This window comes from Cololabis saira, chromosome 7, assembly GCF_033807715.1.
Source record: "Cololabis saira isolate AMF1-May2022 chromosome 7, fColSai1.1, whole genome shotgun sequence".
NCBI classification, from domain to species: domain Eukaryota; kingdom Metazoa; phylum Chordata; class Actinopteri; order Beloniformes; family Belonidae; genus Cololabis; species Cololabis saira.
The window spans coordinates 3795697-3818692 of record NC_084593.1 but is presented as its reverse complement, the minus strand read 5'-3'; the positions used below and the strand labels follow the sequence as shown (position 1 = coordinate 3818692).

The 22996-nt window shown below is 39.9% G+C and overlaps 1 protein-coding gene across 3 annotated transcripts in view; it reads left to right on the top strand.

Moving 5' to 3' along the window:
• The first annotated feature begins 1712 nt into the window (after window positions 1-1712).
• The window catches only part of LOC133446730 (complexin-1-like), a 110202-nt gene continuing 88918 nt past the window's right edge, over window positions 1713-22996 (top strand). The window contains exons 1-2 of one of the 3 annotated variants that reach the window (XM_061724745.1): window positions 1713-1971; window positions 2808-2926. In XM_061724745.1, the coding sequence (XP_061580729.1) occupies window positions 2896-2926 (31 nt within the window). In that variant the 5' untranslated portion in view covers window positions 1713-1971; window positions 2808-2895. Of the gene's footprint in view, window positions 1972-2369; window positions 2532-2807; window positions 2927-22996 lie in introns of those variants that run through there. The other 2 variants (XM_061724747.1, XM_061724746.1) reach the window with 2 other exon arrangements.

Here is a 22996-nt window from a genome sequence, read left to right as displayed (position 1 = left end):
TTAGTATTGCCACATTATCATTATTATTATCATCATCATCATTATTATTAGTAATTAACTTTTGCAGATTGTGACTTTGAAAGAGAACCAGGGCTTTTTGTTTTTGTTTAAAGTGATGAGCATCCTAAAAGAGTACTAACATTCCTGCAATACGATAGTCAATTAAAAGTAATGAATGGTTGAAAAATGTGACTAGAATATTGCACCTGTGTCTTTTTCTGCAAATAGAACCTTATTTAGCCCCAGGAGCGTGTTTTAGATAGGAATCCTCCTCATTTTGTGTTACATGTTTCAGATAGGACTAAATCTACTATAGCATGAAAGAGGTGCCTCTTTTTTTCAGTCCAACCTCGTCTGCACCTGCAAAAACTGTGACCATTACTGATTCATCCTGTGGTAAAGTGGAACATCAGACAAAGAGATTTGAATACGACAAAGAACAATAGAATCTGTGTGAAATATTAAACATCACGACCCAGTGCGACATTGTTTTAGCATTTAGTCCATGGTACCACTCAAGGTGACAAAACTTGCTTATGATTTTTGAAAAGATCCATGTCTATAGATGATATTTTGGTATGATAACCTTCCTGAGTGGCAGCTGGATCATAGTTATCATAAATATTGTGAAACATTGACAGATTTCCTGTACATGAGTCTAAACCAGGATATGCAGAAGCATCTAAAATGTAATTTTCTGAAGGAGGTGGGAAACTTCATGAGCTGATAACTATGATACAGCTGCCACTCAGGAAGGTTATCGTACCAAAATATCAACCACAGACAAGGGCGTAGGTTTGGTCTCAACATGGACGATATAAAAGCATAACCTGCATGTACTTTTAGCTGGGGACGGGACATTAATAAGACCAAACAGATTGGGTGAACGGGGGTCAGGGCTACATTTGTCACGAATATGAACCTAATTAATTGATAGGCTAAATGATCAATGCAAAATAAATCTGTATTGACTTATACTAACTTTCATGTGTATTGGTTCACCTGATACACGGTTCCATTCAAACCTTTGTTTTCAAAAAATACTAAAGAAACATTTTGAAAACTTCCAGAATATTCTAGGATTTTATTAGCAATTTAAATTGCAATATTTGAACATAACTTAAATTATATTAACATACACAATAAATGTATTAAGTGTACTTATTAATAATCTCTTAACTAATAAACACTTGTCTTAAGACCACTCAACATTGTCTGTCTAAATAAATAAATTAAATATAACAGAACATTTTTGAAAATATCCATGTCTGTTGTCCACAGACATGGATATTTTCAAAAATTATAAGCAAGTTTTGTCACCTTGAGTGGTTCTGATATCTGGTCTGGAACATGGACTAATTAAAGACAGCCTGTTGGAAGACTGTGGGCACCACCTGGGTGCAAACTGAGAGCTACAGCACGTTTTCCAAGCAGATCCTTGGAGCCGTTTGAGGATCCCCTTCCTCCTCCCGGTACCGAGACCGGAGGGACGGGGAAGGCTGATCCACTGATCTGCTTCTCTGTACCGGTCCAGAGGTTCGTCCGTGGGACGGTGTTCCCTCTCCATCCATTCCCTGCATGTGAATCAGCGTTACCGACAGCTGCTTCTCCCTGCAAACCATCACCCCCTTGTACTCCTCCTCCTCTCCCTCCCTCTCTCTCTCTTTCCCTGTGAGTGAGTGTGTGTGTTTTTGTGTGTGCATGTGTGTGTGTGTGTGTGTGCAGGAAGGCGAAGCGGCGAGCAGGAGGGAGCAGCAAAGGACGTCCTTTTTTTTCGAGCCCCTGGAGCCGGAGATGCGAGAGACGAGCAGCTCTTAACCCGCCGCCGCTGCAGGATCTCTGGGTAGAGAAGGAAGGAGCTGCCGCTGATTTCCTGGTTCTGGTCCTGGTCTGAATCCTGGTCTGATCCTGGTCTGGTCCTGGTCTGATTCTGGTCTAGATCCTGGTCTGGTCCTGGTCTGGTGTGAGGAGGTAAATGGATGCTTCTTCCCGTTTCCGTCTCCAGCTCCGCGGAGCTCTCCAGCCGCCGTGGTGCTGAAATCTCGTCCCCGCTCGTAATACGAGGAAGTGCAAGTGCTCTAGTCCCTAGAGATGTTTTTACACCGTCCGCGCCTGCTGCTTGCATTGGCCATACGTGCAAATATTGATTCAGAACAGACATTATTCGCTGCTACACATAATTGCAAAGACAACTGTAAACATGAGCGCTTTAGGTCGGTATTTCAGTTTAATTGGCGTGCATGGGCGCAGGTTTTCACACCGGGAGTGGGATGGCTGTTGCCCGCTGTGTCCCTCCAATGGAAGATGGAAAGTTTTACCACATGATCAGGAGAGATACACAGGAGTGGTTTAGTCCACTCGCATGTCCTGCCAGGCAGAAGACTTGGACCAGCTTTCTCCAAACTCCCCGACTGCAGACAGACGTCGGAGATCATTAGTGATCAGGACACTCCCCGACACTAAAATACTTGTTTTTTTCAAAAAGAGCATCCCATTTGCAGGTAAAGGAGTGAGAAGTAGACCCTGATTAGGTCAGTAGGCCTAGTTGTGAGATGTTTGGCGCTTTTTCTGCTCTTGTTTTTTGTGCTTGAACCATTGACCTCGGTGTCCTTCAGTTGGCGCATTGAAAGACTTGGTGCTTTTACGAGGAATCACGTCGTCCTATAGGTCGTTTATCCGTGCAAGCTTCAATCTGAGCTCCATGTAGAATGACTTCACAAACCATTTCTTAATAATATCAATTTACAGATAAAGAAATTGTCCAATTAAGCGATTACGTATTGATGTTTTTCCGTTTTTCTTCCCAGATTTGGCTACGAGGGATTCCACTTTTCTGCAACAATTGAATGTAACATTGATCAGATAAAGAAGGCAGGGAATTAAAAAGCCATCATCATGAATTTCGTTATGAAGCAAGCATTGGGAGGTAAGTTAAACCTTTTAATGGCTGAATATGCGTGTTTTTTTTTGTATTTTTTACTGTTTTACGTTGCGATATTGTCTTTGTGGCTTTTTTCTACTTGCCACACAGTCACAGTCGATATACTGAGTTCATTTTTATACTATTTCCTCTTGTATATAATGGCCTGTCTATGAGTTGGTGCTTCTTTTATTTTCTTTGTGTGCGTGTGTGGTGTTTTTTTCTTCTCCGCATTTGCGCATTTGGTTCCGCAGGCGCAGTGGGAGAAGTAGTAAAGCAATCATTTAGTAACGTTGAGTCAGTCGGCTAATTGCTGCCAGAAGGTCATTTCACGTTTCAGTGAGTGTAACCTGCCAACCAGGAGGGTTAGGCAGGTCTTTAGGTCTTTAGGGCTCAGTCTTGCCGTTCACCGGACGTGTTGCGCCTCCTGACTGGACCCGCAGTGACTCTCGTTTTACACCCGAATAACGGGAAATGTTTCTCTAATTACTGGTGCTGCAGTGACTCCCTGGACATGAGAGCAACAGATTTGTGGATTTTTAGTTTTAGGTTGTTTTTTTAGGGCAGTGGTCCTCAACCTTTTTTCAGTGATGTTCCCCCTGTGAAATATTCCCCCTAACCAGCGCAAAGCACTTTTGATTGTAAAAAAAAATACCTAAAACAGAGCACTGTGCCATCAGTGACTGATTTATTAAACATAAAAAATATTGCTGTTTCAACCACGACTCCATCGTTGGTCCAAGTGATTGACAGGTGACGTCAGGTGATTGACAGGTTAGGTGGAACCATCCTGGTGTGGGGGAGACTCTGCGGTTTTAGCATAATAAGTTGAATAGCCTAAAGATAACATTCATTTTATGAATTTAGACTTATATTTTCCTCAATTATTCATGAAATATTTATTTTTAAAGGATTTTTGCATGGATGCTACTTTTTAAATATATGTATATTTTAAAATCTCACGTACCCCCTGGAGTGCCTTCACGTACCCCCAGGGGTACGCGTACCCCCATTTGAGAACCACTGTTTTAGGGGATGTATTCAATTCAATTCAATTACTTTATTCGTTGAACACGGACTGTACATATTAATAAACACAAGTGTAAATATTCATGGTTGTAGCCAGTAATTTCCACTATTCGTGTTCGTGGCAATTTAATGCCAGACACAGAATCGGACACCAGCAGACAAAGGAGAAGATATGACATTCATACCAACAAAAACACAACATTAAAGCAGCACTATGTAACTTTTGCACCTTAATCTAATATTTCATCATCATCATTGTGATGGTACATCAACTTCCAACAGGTTTAATGAACCTCTGTCATGGTCTGAGGGGTCTGTATCGGCTTCACTGGCACTATGTAACTTTGAGGAGCATGGTAGGAACCCTTCCACACTACTGGTAAAGCACTACCGCTTTTGTCCAAAGGAGTCGCCAAACTCAACAAAAGCTGAAAGTTACATTGTGCTGCTTTAAGTGACCCTAAAGTTAAAGGAGCTGTATGTAAGAGCAATAATAAAACAAACCATAAAATGTCAACAGACATTTAAAAATCATGTTCATTTCAAATACTTATGTCACTGACAACAGCACTCAAGCCAGGATATTCCAGTTTAAAAAGAGGAGTTGCAGCCCTCAACTGATGTTTATGTTGAAGCTCCACCCTCCACCTATCTCCCAATCACCAAGTCAGTATTGTTTCTGAAGCTCCACCCTCCACCTTTCTCCCAATCACCAAGTCAGTATTGTTTCTGAAGCTCCACCCTCCACCTATCTCCCAATCACCAAGTCAGTATTGTTTCTGAAGCTCCACCCTCCACCTATCTCCCAATCACCAAGTCAGTATTGTTTCTGAAGCTCCACCCTCCACCTATCTCCCAATCACCAAGTCAGTATTGTTTCTGAAGCTCCACCCTCCACCTATCTCCCAATCACCAAGTCAGTATTGTTTCTGAAGCTCCACCCTCCACCTATCTCCCAATCACCAAGTCAGTATTGTTTCTGAAGCTCCACCCTCCACCTATCTCCCAATCACCAAGTCAGTATTGTTTCTGAAGCTCCACCCTCCACCTATCTCCCAATCACCAAGTCAGTATTGTTTCTGAAGCTCCACCCTCCACCTATCTCCCAATCACCAAGTCAGTATTGTTTCTGAAGCTCCACCCTCCACCTATCTTCCAATCACCAAGTCAGTATTGTTTCTGCATCCGGGTTGCCAGCTCGGCTCTAATTATCGCAGCCATGGCAGCCTACGTTCCTGCTGCATTCTGCAGCCTACCTGGCAACCTCTGGTCGGGGGGAGGAGGGGGAGGGTACACGCCGCTCAACAATATTTTGAAAGTGACTGCAGTACCAGTTTTGGACATTTCTTACAGACGGCTCCTTTAAAGTGTTAGGTGCTGAAGTGCGAGAGTTTGTAAAGTGCTGATACATATTGCACATTCGCCCACAAGTTGATATTATAGCATACATATTTGTTATTATGTATGGACCATTGTACATTTGCATACATACTGAAAGTATGTAATGATACAGAAACAGGTCACGACAGGACTTGTTTATCACCAGCAACACCCCTTACATTAGAAATCCTGGAGCACAGGGGCGGTCCTGGCTACTTTTGCGCCCTGGGCGAACTGTCCACCCCTCCTCCCCCCCACAAAAAAACACATCCCATCAATGCACAGCCATGTATCTTTAATAAATAAATGAAAGGATTAGTGTAAGCAGCCTTACCTGCTTGTAAAACCAAACAAAAACAGCTTTGTACCAGCAGCCATCAGTGCTATTAACAAGTGAGGGAACTGCAACATAACCTTGTATTTATGTTTTGTATTGTTTCCTTTATCTTGTTTTTATGAAAAGGCACATTTTTTATCCTTTGGTTTGGTTTGAATATTTTAATATTTTAGGGTTTTTTATTTACTGATGTTTTAACTTATCTTGCTTCTTATCTTGGGATCGTCCTTCTTGTACTTTGTTCTTTTAGCCAAAGCATCTATCTATCTATCTATCTATCTATCTATCTATCTATCTATCTATCTATCTATCTATCTATCTATCTATCTATCTATCTATCTATCTATCTATCTATCTATCTATCTATCTATCTATCTATCTAACACTCATCCTTCACACATTCAAATGTATAACTAATGAATAAAATAAAATGAATAAATAGAAGAAAATACACTTAGGCTTATTCACATAATCTGAATTGAGTGCTCAGACTGTAGCAGATTTTTTAAATTGTCTCTTTCACCCTTTCACAACAGGTGTAAAGTGGTAAAGTGCAATCTAACTTGACTTTTCTAGCAGCAAAATCATCAATTACATCATCATATGAAATCTGTTGTTCAACTGTATGATTGATATGATTGATAGAGTATGTTTTAATAAGCTTCAGCTTGGAAAAACTCTTTTCTGCTTCCGCTACTGTCACTGGAAGGGTCAGTTCTGATTCAGTCCACAGATCGGGGTAGATTTATGCGAGCTCTTTCTCAGCTCAAGCAGAGTCATGGACTTTGATGGGTCAGGGAAGTTCTTCTACATCCACTACAACGTAGTGGGTCAGCAGCAACAGCAGACATCCACGTAGGCAGGTGGAAGCAGCAACAGGATGACCGGGGATGGGGGGTGGACCGGGGGACCGGGATCGCAGGCCAGAACGCAGCTCCCGATGCTCCGGCCTGCAAACATGCACAAAAGAGAAAAAAGGGGGGCCGGCACAAGAAACTACAGGAACGATGGACAAAAACGATAGCTATGAGATATTTATAATAAATAAAATAGGAAATGGAGAAGAGAGGCAGGGAAAAGGAGAGGAGAAGAAGGGTGAGAGGCACCGCCCAGTGCATCATGTCGGTGCCCCCTGCAGCATAAGCCTATAGCAGCATATCTACCACCAAGCTATGTTTGAGACTAACTATTATAGTCTTGTTCTATAGCTGCAACTATGACTACTGACTCTAACACACTAGAGTTTACACTACCTAGAGATTTACCAACACCAGCTAGAGGTTTACTAAACACTAACTATAGGCTTTACTAAACAGAAAGGTTTTAAGTTTAGTTTTAAAGGTGGAGGTGGTGTCAGCCTCCTTAACCCAGATTGGAAGTTGATTCCATAGTAATGGTGCCTGATAGCAGAACGCCCGCCCTCCAAATCTACATTTGGATACTCTAGGAACTACGAGTAAACCTGCACTCTGAGAACGGAGAGCTCTGCCAGGAACATAAGGCACTATCAGGTCTTGTAAATAATGCAGAGCTGAGGCGTTTTGGGCGGAGTAATAAAATTTTAAATTGGATTCCGAATTTTACAGGTAGCCAGTGGAGCGACGCTAACACTGGAGAGACGTGGTCTCTCCTGCTAATTCCTGTCAGCACTCGTGCTGCTGCATTCTGGATCAGCTGGAGCCTATTCAGCAAATTACTTGGACATCCTGCTAATAACACATTACAGTAATCCAGTCTAGAAGATACAAACGCATGAACTAGTTTTTCTGCATCACTCTGCGAGAGGATTTTCCTAATTTTTGCAATATTACGGAGATGGAAAAACGCTATTTTACAAACCTGATTAACATATGGTTTAAATGACAAATCCTGATCAAAAACAACACCAAGGTTTCTCACAGTTGCACTGGAAGCCATCGCACCACCATCTAATCCCTTCCTAAGATGCAACAGATAATGTCTGTTGGAGTATGAAAACATATGACGTCACACTTGTCCAACGAAGTCCAGTCCACTTACGTAAAGATTACAGCAAAAACTAGTTCAGGGCAGAAATGCATCTGCTGAAAACTCTTTATTTTATACATTGCAGTTAAAAGGATCTTATGCACTCACTGGCCAGTTTGTTGGTGCCAGGTGGGTTCTCTTTTTGCCTTTAGAAGCTTTTTTCTTTCTGCCATAGATTCAATAAGGTACCAGAAACATTTATCAGAGATCTTGCTCCACAATGACAACAGAGCATCACAACCAGTAGCTCCATAATGAGAATCTCCAACAGCACAAAAATGCCCTAGTGGATTGAGATCTGGTAACTATGGAGATGATTTGAATACAGTGACCTCATGTTCAGGAAACCAGTTTGAAATAACGTGAGCTTTGTGACAAGGTCACAAATCCCAAATGATGTTTGGGCCTTTTTAATCTATGTTTTATTTCTCTGAAACTCCTCCCTCCCCTACCAAATTCAGATCCATACATGTCCGAAACTGAGAGTCGTCAAACCAGGTGACGTCTCTCCGGTATTCTGTTATTCAGTTCTGAATAACCCAACATCAAGTGAAACCTCAGTTTTCTGTTCTTAGCTTCCAGGAGTGGTTTAATGCTGCTGTATCTAATATGCTTCAAGGTTGCATTAAGTAGTGCATTGAGGGGAAGCTTTTCTGCATATATTGGTTGTAATGAGTCGTTATTAAAGGACCCGGGGGTTGGAAGGGTAATTGTGTTACAGCCAGCAGTGCAAGATAAACCAGAGTCTGATCATGACAGCAAACATCAGACATATCAGAGCTGGTAGAGGAGCCAAAAACTGTACTCAAGTAAAAGTACTGTTACTTCAGAATAATATGACTCAAGTAGAAGTAAAAAGTAATCATCCAAATAATTACTTGAGTAAAAGTAAAAAAGTACTTGAACGTGAATGTGAAAAAACTACTCAAGTACTGAGTAACTGTTGAGTAACGTCTGATTTTTTTTTTTTACACAACAAAAAGTACAAAATAATCATCTTCAGGCAAATTAAATCAATAAAATAGTAAAATAAATTAAAACGAATAAAAAATAGCTTAAATAAAAATAAAGAAATTAGGTAAATTCAAGTACTTTAATTAATAATAAAATAAATAAAATAACAATAAAAAAATAAAAAATAAATTAAGCACAAGTAGCACAAAATTTCAAGCCTTTGTACTTTTCTTTTTTAACCAGGCAGAACTAGAACAAACATGAACTCATAGAAACTCTGTGTGTGTTTGAGTCTGTGTAAATGTGACAAAACATGCAAAAACTAACATTTTTCCCAAAGAATCACCCAGTGATGTCATGAGATTGACGCGTACGTGGATAAAAGGGATAAAAGAAAAGTAACAGCTCAACGTAGCCTAATGTCCTTTTTATACCTTTTTTAGCTTTTTGTACAGTAAAATTGCAGACACCTCTAAGATTATAACGAGTCCTGAATTGAAAAGAACGTCTGTATTGAATCAGGGAGCATTTTTGATTTTGCTCTGAACATAGTTTTCATGATTTTATAATAAAACAAATCATAAAATTTCACAACATGACAATTTAGAAAAAGTGTCTCTGTGTGAGCAAAGTTATCAGCCTTATTGATGATACGTATGGCTCGTTTCTCAAGTTTTATTATTGAATTTAAGGTGGTTTTAAAGGTGGATCCCCACAATTCCACACAGTAAGATAAATAGGGAACAATCAATGAGTGGTAGATCAAGTGCAAGGCCTTGGAATTCAGTACATTTCTGGATTTATACAGGATTTTTTCTGAGCTCTTTTTGGGCTGTGTGCACTTGTGGCTGCATATTTACATGATAAAAGCTCAGCTGAGCTGAGTTAAAGTTAAATATACTTGCAAATACTCTGATATGTTGTGAAAAAGTCTGCGAGCCTCTTTCTCCTGTGTGCATCATGTTGCTTAAACATATGGTGGGTATCTTAATGACTGTCAGAGGAGCTGCAGGTGCCGCTGCCAAAGCTCCTCGTCAATAAGCATGAATCAAAGCTGCTGAACTGTTGCAGAAAGGAAGATTTCACACATGAGAAAGAAAATCAGCCAGCTCGTGCCAAGGTCTTCACCTTGAGAACAGTGTTCCTTTCCATCTTGGGGGGGCATGCTTTTTTATTTCCTTCTTAAGGAGTAATGAGTTTTTGGTGTGCGGTGGATTAGCTGCAGGCTATTATATTACTCATTTGTTTCTGTGCAGTCTGAGGAGAAACTCAAACTCCGTCTGCTCTAATCTGGGCCCTGGTTTGTATTCTGTCTGACAAGCGAGGTCGGCTCACCGTGCACCGGGAATCTGTCACTGTGGCCCTTCCATTCTTCCTGTTCAAGGGAGTTTTTTTTTCCATTAATCCACTGTAGAATAGTTAGAGATATTTTATTTAAACACAGACTGTGTTTCCATGCATCAATAACCCTTTTAAAACCCGAATATTGGCAATAACCCGAATTTGCACGGCCATGTAAACACCAATAACCCCTTTGAATAACCGGAATTTGCTCATATTCCGGTTTTTAAAAAGGAATCTTGGTCTTTTGAGTCCAAGTTCTTATAAACACGGAGAAACCAAGACCAGGAGGAGACTAATCACTTCATAAATGTAATGAAGGATATGAACATTTCTGCATTTGTAGACGGTAGAAAGTACCGGGATAGAAGATTTACAAGAAGGAGAGAGAAAAGTTGAAGCAGCATTTGTTTTGAATTTGGATACAGGAAGAAGAAGGGGAAATGACAGGAATTGCGTCATCACGTTCTCCGTGCGTCACTGGTTTGATCCAGATATCCTGAATGATTAATTACCATGGAAACGGAATATTCCCAATGTTTCAGGAACCGGAATATTAGCAATAACTCGAACTTTGACTGCATGTAAACGTAGTCTGTGATGGAGCCAACACACAGAGGTGCAGTGATCATGACGGAGGAGGCTAACAGAGCCAAGAACATAATGATAGAAGAGAAGAGAGACTGTGACTGAGCGAGGGACCGAACAGATGGCATGTGTTGGATGAGCCAGATGTGGCCCAAGTTTTACATTAGCTTTAAGATATGATGTGGCGAGTGTTGCGTAGGCAAAGAAAGTGAGGTTTTGCACCAAGTCTGTTGGATATGTGGCAGAGTTTCGGGAGCCACCCTCACCTTGAGTCAAACCCAAATACACGGCAAAGAAAGCTGCAGGTGTGGGCCAATCCCAACCCCCCCCTACTTTCTACCACTAGCCCTAAAAATGAAGCCACAGACTTTAGGGTCCTTGTAATGTTCCCTAGGGATTGGGACACCACTTGCTACGTCACTGCGTGGTTTACGTTCGGGTACGTAAGCGACTGCGTAGTTACGTTTGCACATACGTCACACCATATCAGGAAGCCCAGAGATAAAAGCTGTTTTAATTTCAGCTGTAGCGCTGTTAATATGCCACTTTATTAAGTTTTAATATTTTTTCAGGCGTAAAGGTAACCGTTAAGATCCCCAACCTGGGCTCAGTTTATCCAAATAACGCCTGGTGAGAAATTTGATCCAATGTTTTCAGGATGAGAAGAGCCGCCGGCTCGGGAGCTGATTTATGGTTCCACGTTAAATCGACCATACGGCGCACGTCGCCGCGTAACCTACGCCGTAGACTCTGCGTTGGTGTAACGCGGAACCATAAATCAGCCTTTATTCTGGCGAGATCTGAAAAAAACGAGCAAGCGAGTGATTATGTACATTCACTGAGTGAATATTATGAAAGTAAAATATATATTTCTCGCTAGAAATGTAATCAAAAGGCATTTTTATGCAGAAACTAACTCAAAATATTGATTTTATTCACTAAAAAATAAGAAATGTCCGCCATGTTTTTTTGTTTGATTCAGTCTGCAAATGATAACGTAAAGCATTCTGGGAAATTTCTCTAGCCCTCGGTCGGTGAGTCAGAATCTGAAATCCCTCGCTGTGAAGATTCATACACACTAGCCCTCGTTATGTCCACTAGCCCTCGTTATGTCCACTAGCCCTCGTTATGTCCACTAGCCCTCGTTATGTCCACTAGCCCTCGTTATGTCCACTAGCCCTCGTTATGTCCACTAGCCCTCGTTTTGTCCACTAGCCCTCGTTATGTCCACTAGCCCTACATGCAAAGAGGAATTGGGACACCACTACCCTCACGGGAACGCACAAAATTTAGGGGTAGGACTGAAAAGTAGGACTAGGGGGATTGGGACTGGGCCTTTCTTTTCTATCTGGGAAACCTACAGTATATCCGGACTCTGACAGGTACAAATTGCAAATGTTACTTTGTGTTGCTTTAAAGAATTGCCTGCACACAGGGAAAATAATCTTTTTATCTGCTGCATAGTGGCAATAATCTTCCTTTATTTTCCAGTCCAACAACGTGATGCCAATCGTACCTCGTTAGCAGCTGCCGACTGACCAGACATCTTTTGTGAAGTTGCTCGTGGTTTGTGCATTTAGTTCTCATTTTAGTGTGTTGTCAGACAATTTTTTTGAAAATGAAGAAGAGTTTTGGTCCTAGGATTTTGATCCAGGGTTTATCTGATGTATTTTTGTATCCTGTTAGATGTTAGTGTTTGTTAACTGGTTGTCTTTCCTTTTGGACTCTGTTTTGTATTTGATTGACTTCCTGTTTAATTTTAAAATTGTGATTCTTTGTGCAATAAGTTCAAATTTGAATTCCTCTGTTCTCATCTCTTCTGACTGGTCACACTTGTGTCTCATCGGTCTCTTTGAGAACTTACTGTCCTGTATCGCTTTCCCAGCTGGTCCATCATCATTCTTGTAATTTTCTCGTCCATCCTGCCTGGTTTTTGTGTTCTGCTGCTTCAGATTTGTACGTGTTTATGAATATTTTGCCTGGCTGTGCTTTCTGCTTCATTTTTGTTTGAACAAAAACACTTTATTTATTACCCCTGCTCCAAGTCTCATGTATCTGGGTCCTCGCCAAACCTCCCATCTCCACAAAGACGGCTTTATGATCTCCATGCAATGTTTCACTGTTTCCAAAAATCATTCAATTTGAAATGCTTGATTTGAACAAAATATGTCTCATTTCATAAAATCTGCTCAAAAGTGGAAAGTGTTTAACAATAATTCAATGCGTTTAATAATAGAAATACCTTCAAAAGCACAGCTACCAATGACAACTGACTAGTGTACCAATACTAGCCTGTTAATAGACTAGTTTTTCAGTATTATTTTTGATAGAAGTTTATTAACTGACACCGGTTTCTTTCTTGCAAATTGAAGCACAGATTGTTGAAGTGAAAGTAAACTAAAGTTTAGAATTTCAGCTCATAATAATAATAAAAAAGTGATCATCAGATCCCTACAAGGTCTCTAAATTAGACAAATAAAACCACCTTTGACCAGCAACACATGAATTATTACAGAATCTCATTATTTATTTAACAAAGACAAAACCAAAATGCAAGAGCAGCGAGTAAAAAATAGAGTTTGCTTTCATGCTCGTTAAGAAGATAAACAGCAACCAGGTGCTGCTGATTCAACACATCTGATACAATGATCGTCATCAAGTGTGAGCGCCTCTGGAACATCAGATGTTTTGTGTTTGTGTTTGTGCTTTTATGTTCTGGAAAAATTAAAGTGAGTGTTAACACAATGCCAGGGAGGAAAAACATCAGCACTGACATTAGACAGCCGACTACTGCTGCACATCACTGACTGCGTTTACATGCAGTCAAAATTCGGGTTATTGTTGATATTCCGGTTACTGAAACATTGGGAATATTCCGTTTACATGGTGATTAATCATTCAGGATATCTAGATCAAACCAGTGACGCACAGAGAACGTGATGACGCAATTCCCGTCATTTCTGCTTCTTCTTCCTGTATCCAAATTCAAAACAAATGCTGCTTCGTGCAACTTTTCTCTCACCTTCTTGTAAATCTTCTATCCCGGTACTTTCTACCGTCTACAAATGCAGAAATGTTCATATCCTTCATTACATTTATGAAGTGATTAGTCTCCTCCTGGTCTTGGTTTCTCCGTGTTTAGAAGAACTTCCTGGACTCAAAAGACCAGGATTCCTTGTGAACAGAACATGTGCAGAAAACAAATTCATGTTCCGTTTGATGGGGATATTCCGTTTGGTGTTTACATGACCCAATATTCAGGTTTTAAAAGGAGTAACCCAGGGCTCATATTCAGGTTTTTAAAAACCGGAATATGAACAAATTCGGGTTATTCAAAGGGGTTATTGGTGTTTACATGGCCGTGCAAATTCGGGTTATTGTTAGGGATGGGCGGTATGGACTAAAAAATGTATCACGATAATTTCTGGCATTTATCCCAATAACGATAAAAATGACGATAAAAAATACCAAATCTTTCTTTCTTTCTTTCTTTCTTTCTTTCTTTCTTTCTTTCTTTCTTTCTTTCTTTCTTTCTTTCTTTCTTTCTTTCTTTCTTTCTTTCTTTCTTTCTTTCTTTCTTTCTTTCTTTCTTTCCTTCCTTCCTTCCTTCCTTCCTTCCTTCCTTCCTTCCTTCCTTCCTTCACGTACGTTGTGCGTGGATTTAACACAGAACCATAAATCATCTTTACACAAAACCGTCATCAACGGGAATTTATCATTTTTACCGTGAGATACAAATTCTTATCGTGAGGAATTTTTTTGACTGTATATCGTGAATGGTAAAATATCGCCCATTCCTAGTAATTGCCAATATTCGGGTTTTAAAAGGGTTATTGACTGTATGTAAACGTAGTCATTGTGGGAATGGTGATAAGGTCATTTCCAATCAACAGGAAACCATCGTTATGCAAAGAGAGAATCCCTTTTGGTGTTAGATGTGTAACAGCCGCTGGATTGTTGATTCTTGATTGGTCTTAAATTGTCCAATTAACTGAGAAAAGTTTGGTTTCTAATGATAAATTATATGTCCTGAAGGAAAGTGCAGTCACACAGCCGTCACCTTGTTTTGCAAAAGCGGGGCGGTGTTGCTTCAAGGAGAGAAGATCCATTACAGATGACATCATCAAAATGGCTCATAAATAAAAAGGCATCTCACTCCTTTTTCTCTATCAAGATACATGTCTCCCTCCTCCTCCTCCTCCTCCGGTCTTCTCTAGCCTGGAGTGGAAAGAGGAGGAGAATGAGATGTGGGAGGAGATGAAAAGTGACAAATTGATCTTTAAAACAGGGTGTTATATCATCGGTGGCTCACGGCAGAGGTTGTAAAGCAGCGCTGCACTCTGGACCGGCACAAACTGTAATCTTAGTTTAATGGGAAATGTTTTCTCTGCTCAACAGCCTCGCGTCTCTCTCCTTCTCCGCTTCTGTTCATTTCTTTTTCGACTTTCTCCCCGTGTAACTCCATATCCACCTCTCACCACAGTTCTCTACCCGTCTCTCCTTTCACTCCATCCCTCTCTCCATCCGTTCTGAATTTCCTCTCCCTTCCTTTTCTTTCCTGCCACAATCCTTCCACGATTACAGTAAATCTAAAGGGCGAGGCAGGGAAACCTCAATCAGGCAGCCGCAGGGGAGACTGTGTGTGTGTGTGTGTGTGTGTGTGTGTGTGTGTGTGTGTGTGTGTGTGTGTGTGTGTGTGTGTGTGTGTGTGTGTGTGTGTGCGTGTGTGTGTGCGTGTGTGTGTGTGTGTGTGTGCTGAAAGATGGATAGACTGAGAGTTGAGTGCAACTGTGCAAAGAGACCGGTTCGGACATTAGTAGCAGGATTTAACTGGCATTAGATGAAAAAGCGTGGGTGAGTGTGTGCACGCGCGTGTTTGTGTGTGTTGTGTTTTGGTGTTGGTGAGTTCCCAAGTTAAGAGAAAGAGCGGGAGAGAGATAATGCTCACACAAACATGGAAATCAGACCCGGTTATACGAGGGTGCATAAGCATTGCACCCTCAGTTAACCCCAAAGCACAGTTAAGACCCAAAAAAAACTGACAAGTGCGCGCGCGTAAAGGCTCATTTATGGTTCCGCGTTACACCACGCAGAGCCTACGGCGTAACAGCCTGTCCTAACTGCACGCGAGCGTCCGACTATCGCGTCGCACTGCGTGGCATCGGACGCTCTCTGTCCACACTGAAAGCGTTATGGACCCCCCCGTTATTTTGATTGACAGCTGAAACTCGCTTTCTAAGGCTGATTTATGGTTTATGTACTGTATGTTGTACTATTATACAAATTTATTGAAACACATGGCGAGTCAAACATTTTACATTTTACCAAAGTAGCTGCCAAACACTCCTAAACAAGATAGCTGAAGACGTGGGTTCTGCAGAACTGGAGCAGTAAATCCTTTCTAAAGAATGGAGCTCCGACGAGGAGCTCCATTCTTTAGTAGTAATTTCATATGGATCCAGACCGTTAATAATCATTATTTTCTCCATATACCGCTCCCTGGCTTCCTTGTTTAAGGTATCCCGGTAAATTCCAGTTCCTTTCCAGCAGTGTAACATCTTATTTTGCGTTCCGTCTGTTCACTTGGTGAAACAGAAAAGTAGTTTTGAAAGTCCGTCCCGTCTTCTCTCAAAACAAATTCAGCGACGGGACAGGAGTTTTCCGGCAGTACGCGCTGGTGCTCATGGGAAACGTAGTTCTTTCTGGTAAAGCACTACCGCTTTTGTCCAAAAGAGCCGCCAAACTCAACAAAAGCTGAAAGTTACATTGTGCTGCTTTAAATATTCTTGTTTTGCTAGTATCATTCCGCTTAAAATGATGGGAAAATGCATAATTTAGTGTTGAATAACGTGCCAGTTATGTGCCCCCCCTCTGATCTGAGATGCAGCCTAGTCATCATTTTCTAGAACCGGCCCTGTTGGAAATACTCACAAGCCTGTGAGCACAAGCACATACATCCTTTACAAAAACATCAAATTCAAGATTACTGACACACTGATGAACAAACCCCGAGAGCAACACACACACACACACACACACACACACACACACACACACACACACACACACACACACACACACACACACACACACACACGCTGAGAGTGGTAATCAGTGGGAAGCATCGGACCCCCTGCCCGGCTGGAAGCCGCAGGAGGGAGAATATCACCAAAACAACGCAGATCCAGCCGCCTGCAGCCCTGCCTTTTACACACATCCACTGGGCAAACAACGACAAACTTCACAGTGTCAACAGTTAATACCGCTGAATAACAATACTGTATGTTCAGCTGACATACTGAGCGTTTGGGAGGGAAATATATGCAGATAACAAACACTATTGGAGCGTTGGAAACAAAGGAAAAGCCGACACTGCTGTCAGTGGATTTCAGATTAGAGATCTTTGTGAGCAACGTTTTATATCTCAGTGTTCCAACGAGGACGTCCCATGACAGGCTGCACAAAATATAAAAGATAGAATAGAATATAAACCCAAACAATGTGTACTTTTATATAAGGAGGAAGATCAGCCTCTGTGGGTTTTACTGTGGATGCAACAGCCCTGAAATCAACCAAGCGTGGACTCGGTGGATGTAGAATTGGCTGTAAAACTTCCCGGGTCTTATTAAGTCCAGATAGTTTCAGTTCGTTGAGTTTTCAGATATTCATTTTTGCTTAGCCCGGCTCTCAAAAGATGGCAGTATTTCAGTCGGGTTGGAGTCTGGACTTTGCAACGCCTTCTTTCTTCTTCAGCAGTTCTTTTGCAGGTTTGGGACGTTGTTCTTGGAACGTTGTCCTGTGTCATGGATCAATCATTAACGGTCGACAGATTCCCTCACATCTGGCTCAAGGACACAATGACTGCGTTTCCATGCATCAATAATCCTTTTAAAACCCGAATATTGGCAATAACCCGAATTTTCACGGCCATGTAAACACCAATAACCCCTTTGAATTTTAAAAACCTGAATATGAGCCCTGGGTTACTCCTTTTAAAACCTGAATATTGGGTCATGTAAACGCCAAACGGAATATCCCCATCAAACGGAACAGGAATTTGTTTTCTGCACATGCTCTGTTCACAAGGAATCCTGGTCTTTTGAGTCCAGGAAGTTCTTCTAAACACGGAGAAACCAAGACCAGGAGGAGACTAATCACTTCATAAATGTAATGAAGGATATGAACATTTCTGCATTTGTAGACGGTAGAAAGTACCGGGATAGAAGATTTACAAGAAGGTGAGCCAAAAGTTGCGCGAAGCAGCATTTGTTTTGAATTTGGATACAGGAAGAAGTAGCGGAAATGACGGGAATTGTGTCATCACGTTCTCCGTGCGTCGCTGGTTTGATCCAGATATCCTGAATGATTAATTACCATGTAAACGGAATATTCCCAATGTTTCAGTAACCGGAATATTAGCAGTAACCCGAATTTTGACTGCATGTAAACGTAGTCAATGACTTTTTGATGTCCTTATAGCACCACTTTTCTTAGATCTGTCTGTTATTTAGCCACACCGGTGGGGTTTTGTGAAGATGAAGAAGAAACACTAAATGTTTATTTTTTGTTTCTTTGATCAGGTTACTACGGTGGCCGAGACCCGCCATTGCTGAAAATAAAAGTAACGCTGCAAATAAAAAGAAACGCTGGTGCAAATAAAAGAAACGCTGAAAATATAAAGAAACCCGCTGCAAGTAAAATAAAAAAACGACGCAAATAAAAAAGCCACAACGGAAGTGAATTACCGGGGACCATTTTTGCCGATGCACCGGTGTTTTTATTTTACATGGCCTAACACATTAAAAACTACACGTAGCAACGTTGAACACTAACCTTTTCACTTATTTTCTCGTTCGTTGTTCTTCTTATTCCTCGCTCTTCTTATTTCTTCCTTTTCACTTACGTCCTCTTCGTCTTCTTCTTCTCCTCTCACGTAAAAAACACCGGTGCATCAGCAAAAATAGTCCCCGGTAATTCACTTCCGTTGTGGCTTTTTTATTTGCGTGTTTTTTTTTAAATTTGCAGCAGCGTTTCTTTTATTTGCAGCGGCGTTTCTTTTTATTTGCAGCGTTTATTTTATTTGCAGCGGTGTTTCTTTTTATTTGCAGCATTTCTTTTATTTGCAGCGGCGTTTGTTTTTATTTGCAGCGTTTATTTTATTTGCAGCGGCGTTTGTTTTTATTTGCAGCGTTTATTTTATTTGCAGCGGCGTTTGTTTTTATTTGCAGGGTTTATTTTATTTGCAGCGGCGTTTCTTTTTATTTGCGGCATTTATTTTATTTGCAGCTGCGTTTCTTTTTATTTGCAGCATTTATTTTTTTTGCAGCGGCGTTTCTTTTTATTTGCAGCGTTTATTTTATTTGCAGCGTTTATTTTATTTGCAGCGGCGTTTGTTTTTATTTGCAGCGTTTATTTTATTTGCAGCAGCGTTTTTTTATATTTGCAGCGTTTATTTTATTTGCAGTGGCGTTTGTTTTTATTTGCAGCGTTTATTTTATTTGCAGCAGCGTTTCTTTTTATTTGCAGCGTTTATTTTATTTGCAGCAGCGTTTATTTTTATTTGCAGCATTTCTTTTATTTTCAGCAATGGCGGGTCTCGGCCACCGTAGTTTACTTTTGCCTCCTCTTGTAATGTGCAATCGGTATCATCTAAATATGTTTTGGTCTTTAAAATCAAAATGGTGAATACTGTTCTTCTGTTATGTGACCTCCATTTATACACCTCTTTTTTCTACATAGTAATCTGTCATTTGTCTTTAGCAGGATGTTTGGTAAGTCATATTTCGGAACATAATATCACAACATATGCATTTGCTGCATCTTGATACAAACCCTTCCGGGGTAAGTAATAACAAATCTGGATTTGTTATGTTTTTTTTCAGCTTTGGCATTTTTTTAACGACTGAATATTAAGTTGATGTAAAGCTTTTAACATCCGGTGAAACTCAGTTACTCGCTCTGTCAAACATATGTGGGTTTAACCTTTAGTTTTTCCACAGTTGTTGAACCGCATTAATGCGTCTCTCCTCCGCTGAAACATGGAGGTCGTGTGTTTCGCCCGAGAGCTTCTCTGCCGTCTTAAACAAGGTCAGAGACCTGAGCTCAAGGCGCTCCACGCAAAACAAAAGAAAAACCTAACCTTGAGGTCACTAATGGCCTTTGAATGGATTTTCATAAAGAAATGGACAAGCAGAACTTTGACCTGCTGCTGACCCCAAACCGGGTTGGCGTTAGTCTGAATTTCAGTTTACAGTAAGAACTCATCAATAAACAGAAACAGAACATAAACACTAAAAGACTGGATTTTTACAAGGGGACAAAAACCACCTCTTTAAAAAAAAAAAAAAAAAACTAAATTGTTAAGGCGAAATAAATGAAAAAGTTAAAAATTTGCTTTAAAGGAGTGTAGCTCCTATATTGTAATAATTTCCTATAATGCAATAATTTCCTGAAAATGTAATAACGCCTGAAAATGTAATAAAATTTGCACTTAATTCAATCAAAAATGTAATGAAATCCAATAATGTAATAACTTCACCAATAATGTAATAAAATATCCTGACTGATTTTGTAATAACATTTTTAACAATAATGTAATACCTTATTACATTATTGGGAATTTATTACATTTTCAGGTGGGTCTTTTTTTTTTTTCCAAAACTGATAATGTAATACTTGACAAATAATGTAATATATTTGTTCATTTTCAGTCCAGAGTTTTACATTTTGTGTTTTAAGTATCTAAGAATGTTTTATACACTGGATTTGAAACACCAGAATGACTATTGGGTTAAATTTCAGACTTTGAGTAGCATGTAATAAATTCCCAATAATGTAATAAGGTATTACATTATCGGTAAAAATGTTATTACAATATCAGTCAGGATATTTTATTACATTATTGGTGAAGTTATTACATTATTGGATTTTATTACATTTTTCGATTGAGTTAAGAGCAAATTTTATTACATTTTCAGGAAATTATTACATTATAGGTAATTATTACATTATAGGAGCTACAAGGAGGCAAAAAGGAGACAAGGTCCGCATGATAAGACCTGGACAAACCCACATTTTGAGTGACACCATATTGGCAGGAACTGAATCAATACATTTGATGTCCAGTAAGCCTGCAAACTGGAACAGATCCTCCTTAGCTCAGTAACTACAAGTTTGCCTTTTTAGCTTTGCTTCCAGATGTGATGTCTATCCTTCTGTGGAACCAGGAAGGCAGAGCTTCGCCGGGACCTGCGGTCTGTCGGGAATCCCTTGGTTAGTGGCGGTTGCAGGGGGAGGGGAAAGGTGGCTGCTTCAGGCTGCCGGCTAAGCTTTGCCCCCAGCGAGTGGCTGTTGGCTTTGATTCTTCAAAACAAACTCAGTGCCCGTTCAACAATGACCCATATCTTTGAAAAAAGATTTTAGTTTTTGTTTTTAATGACAAAAATTAAAACGATCGAGCTCTCTTGGTTATTAATTTACCCGCTAAATACCTCACGTATTTTTGCACATGTAAATATTATCCGGTTTTTTGTGTTTACTATTTTTTCTATTGTACATTACTCATTTTTCTACATTTTATATTGCTCTTTTTTTATTATTTAGCTATTTATTGGTTATTTATATTTTAATTTTTTATATAAACCGTTGAGCGTGTGTGTGTTTTGCTGCTGCACGATTTAATTTCTCCTCTGGGAGATCAATAAAGTCTTCCATTCTATTCTATTCTATTCTAATTTACATTTCAGATGTCAAATTTATCAAGAATTCTAATTTGTAATTAGCTAAAGTGATGACAGCTGTTAACACCATCGGCGGAAATCCAACTGTCACTCAATTACAGCATGCACACAATTGTGGCTATATTGGATGTAAATTTTATCTGATGAATAAACAATTATCCAATGAACAGTTGTCAAGGATACAAAATCTAGCTATGGAGACAGGCTTTGACTATGCCAGGGGTCGGCAACCCGCGGCTCTAGAGCCGCCCTAGTGGCTCCTGGAGCTTTTTCAAAAATGTTTGACCTTTTATTTCCTTTTTTTCTTCTTTTTTTCTTTGTTTTTTCTTTGTTTTCTGTTTTTTTCTCTTTTTTTTTTTTCTTTTTTTTCCTTTTTTTCTCTTTTTTCTTCATTTTTTCATTTTTCTTTCCTTTTTAATCTCAACATTTCGACTTTTTTCTCGAAATTTCGACTTTTGTCTCAACATTTCGACATTTTTCTCGAAATTTTGACTTTTTTCTCTAAATTTTGACTTTTTTCTCGACATTTCGACTTTTTTCTTGAAGTGCATAATGAAAAAATGTTCCCCCAGTTCTAACTAATATAGAAACATGCAGCATGTGTTGCCTTCATTCTAAGGCTTATACAAGACTTTTCATTTTTTGCGGCTCCAGACATTTTAGTTTTTTGTGTTTTTGGTCCAATATGGCTCTAAAACATTTTGGGTTGCCGACCCCTGGACTATGCGTACTGGACTAGAGATTGATTTGCTTTTTACGGTATATTTTCATTTCTGCAATTCCATCTGATCTAAAACTGTACGCTGCCTCTCACTGTAAACTAACTTGAAACAATTGCATTTTAATGGGCAGATTTATGAGCCCAGAAATAAACAAAAACAGTCGGACTTGTATAATTAAATGTATTCTTAAAAACTTCTACTGTAACCAGTAAGCACTGTTGGAGAGAAAGGCTGCAGAAGCTCCTCTGACAGGACTGTGGAGCCGTCAGACACAAGAGGCCGTGAACTGTTGCTGGGAGCTCTTACAGTCGTCATGTGCGTAATTAGTCACACAAATACACACACGCCGAGCATTTGTTAAAGTAATGTGGGTTTAATGGGTCATGTTTGTCTGCTATAATAAGGGAAAGTGTTATGTCAGGTGTATGCATTAATTGTAAAGTGTCGTGACTAATTTTGATAGTGTAGCTGTGAAAAAGCAAAACCTACATAAGGCAATTCCCTGGTTTCTGGTTGTGTGGTCACGTAGGCGATAAAACATTATTATCCTGAAGGATTAATTAGGATTAGTCGATGAACCCTGGAGGATATCTGGTTATATTAAGATATACAGCAACTCTTGTGTGATCTTACAAAACCCTGGAGTGCAGCGCGTCGTTAACTTGTTCCAGGGAAGAAAACAAGGCTGATCTAAAGTCTTTCTGGAGGAAATCTAACTTTCATTCAACACATATTTGGAGCATGTTGGCCACCTCTTCTGCAGAGGTGTCTTCAGTATTCACATTCATTACTCAGGTAGAAGTATAGATACTAGAGTTTAAAAATACTCCTGTAGAAGTTGAAGTATCAACTCAAGTTTTTTACTCAAGTAAAAGTATAAAAGTACTGGTTTCAAAACTACTTAATGTATAAAAGTAAAAGTAATGTAAGGGGGAAAAAAGTAATTAAGGACAAAAGCCATTGAAAATGAATGTATCTA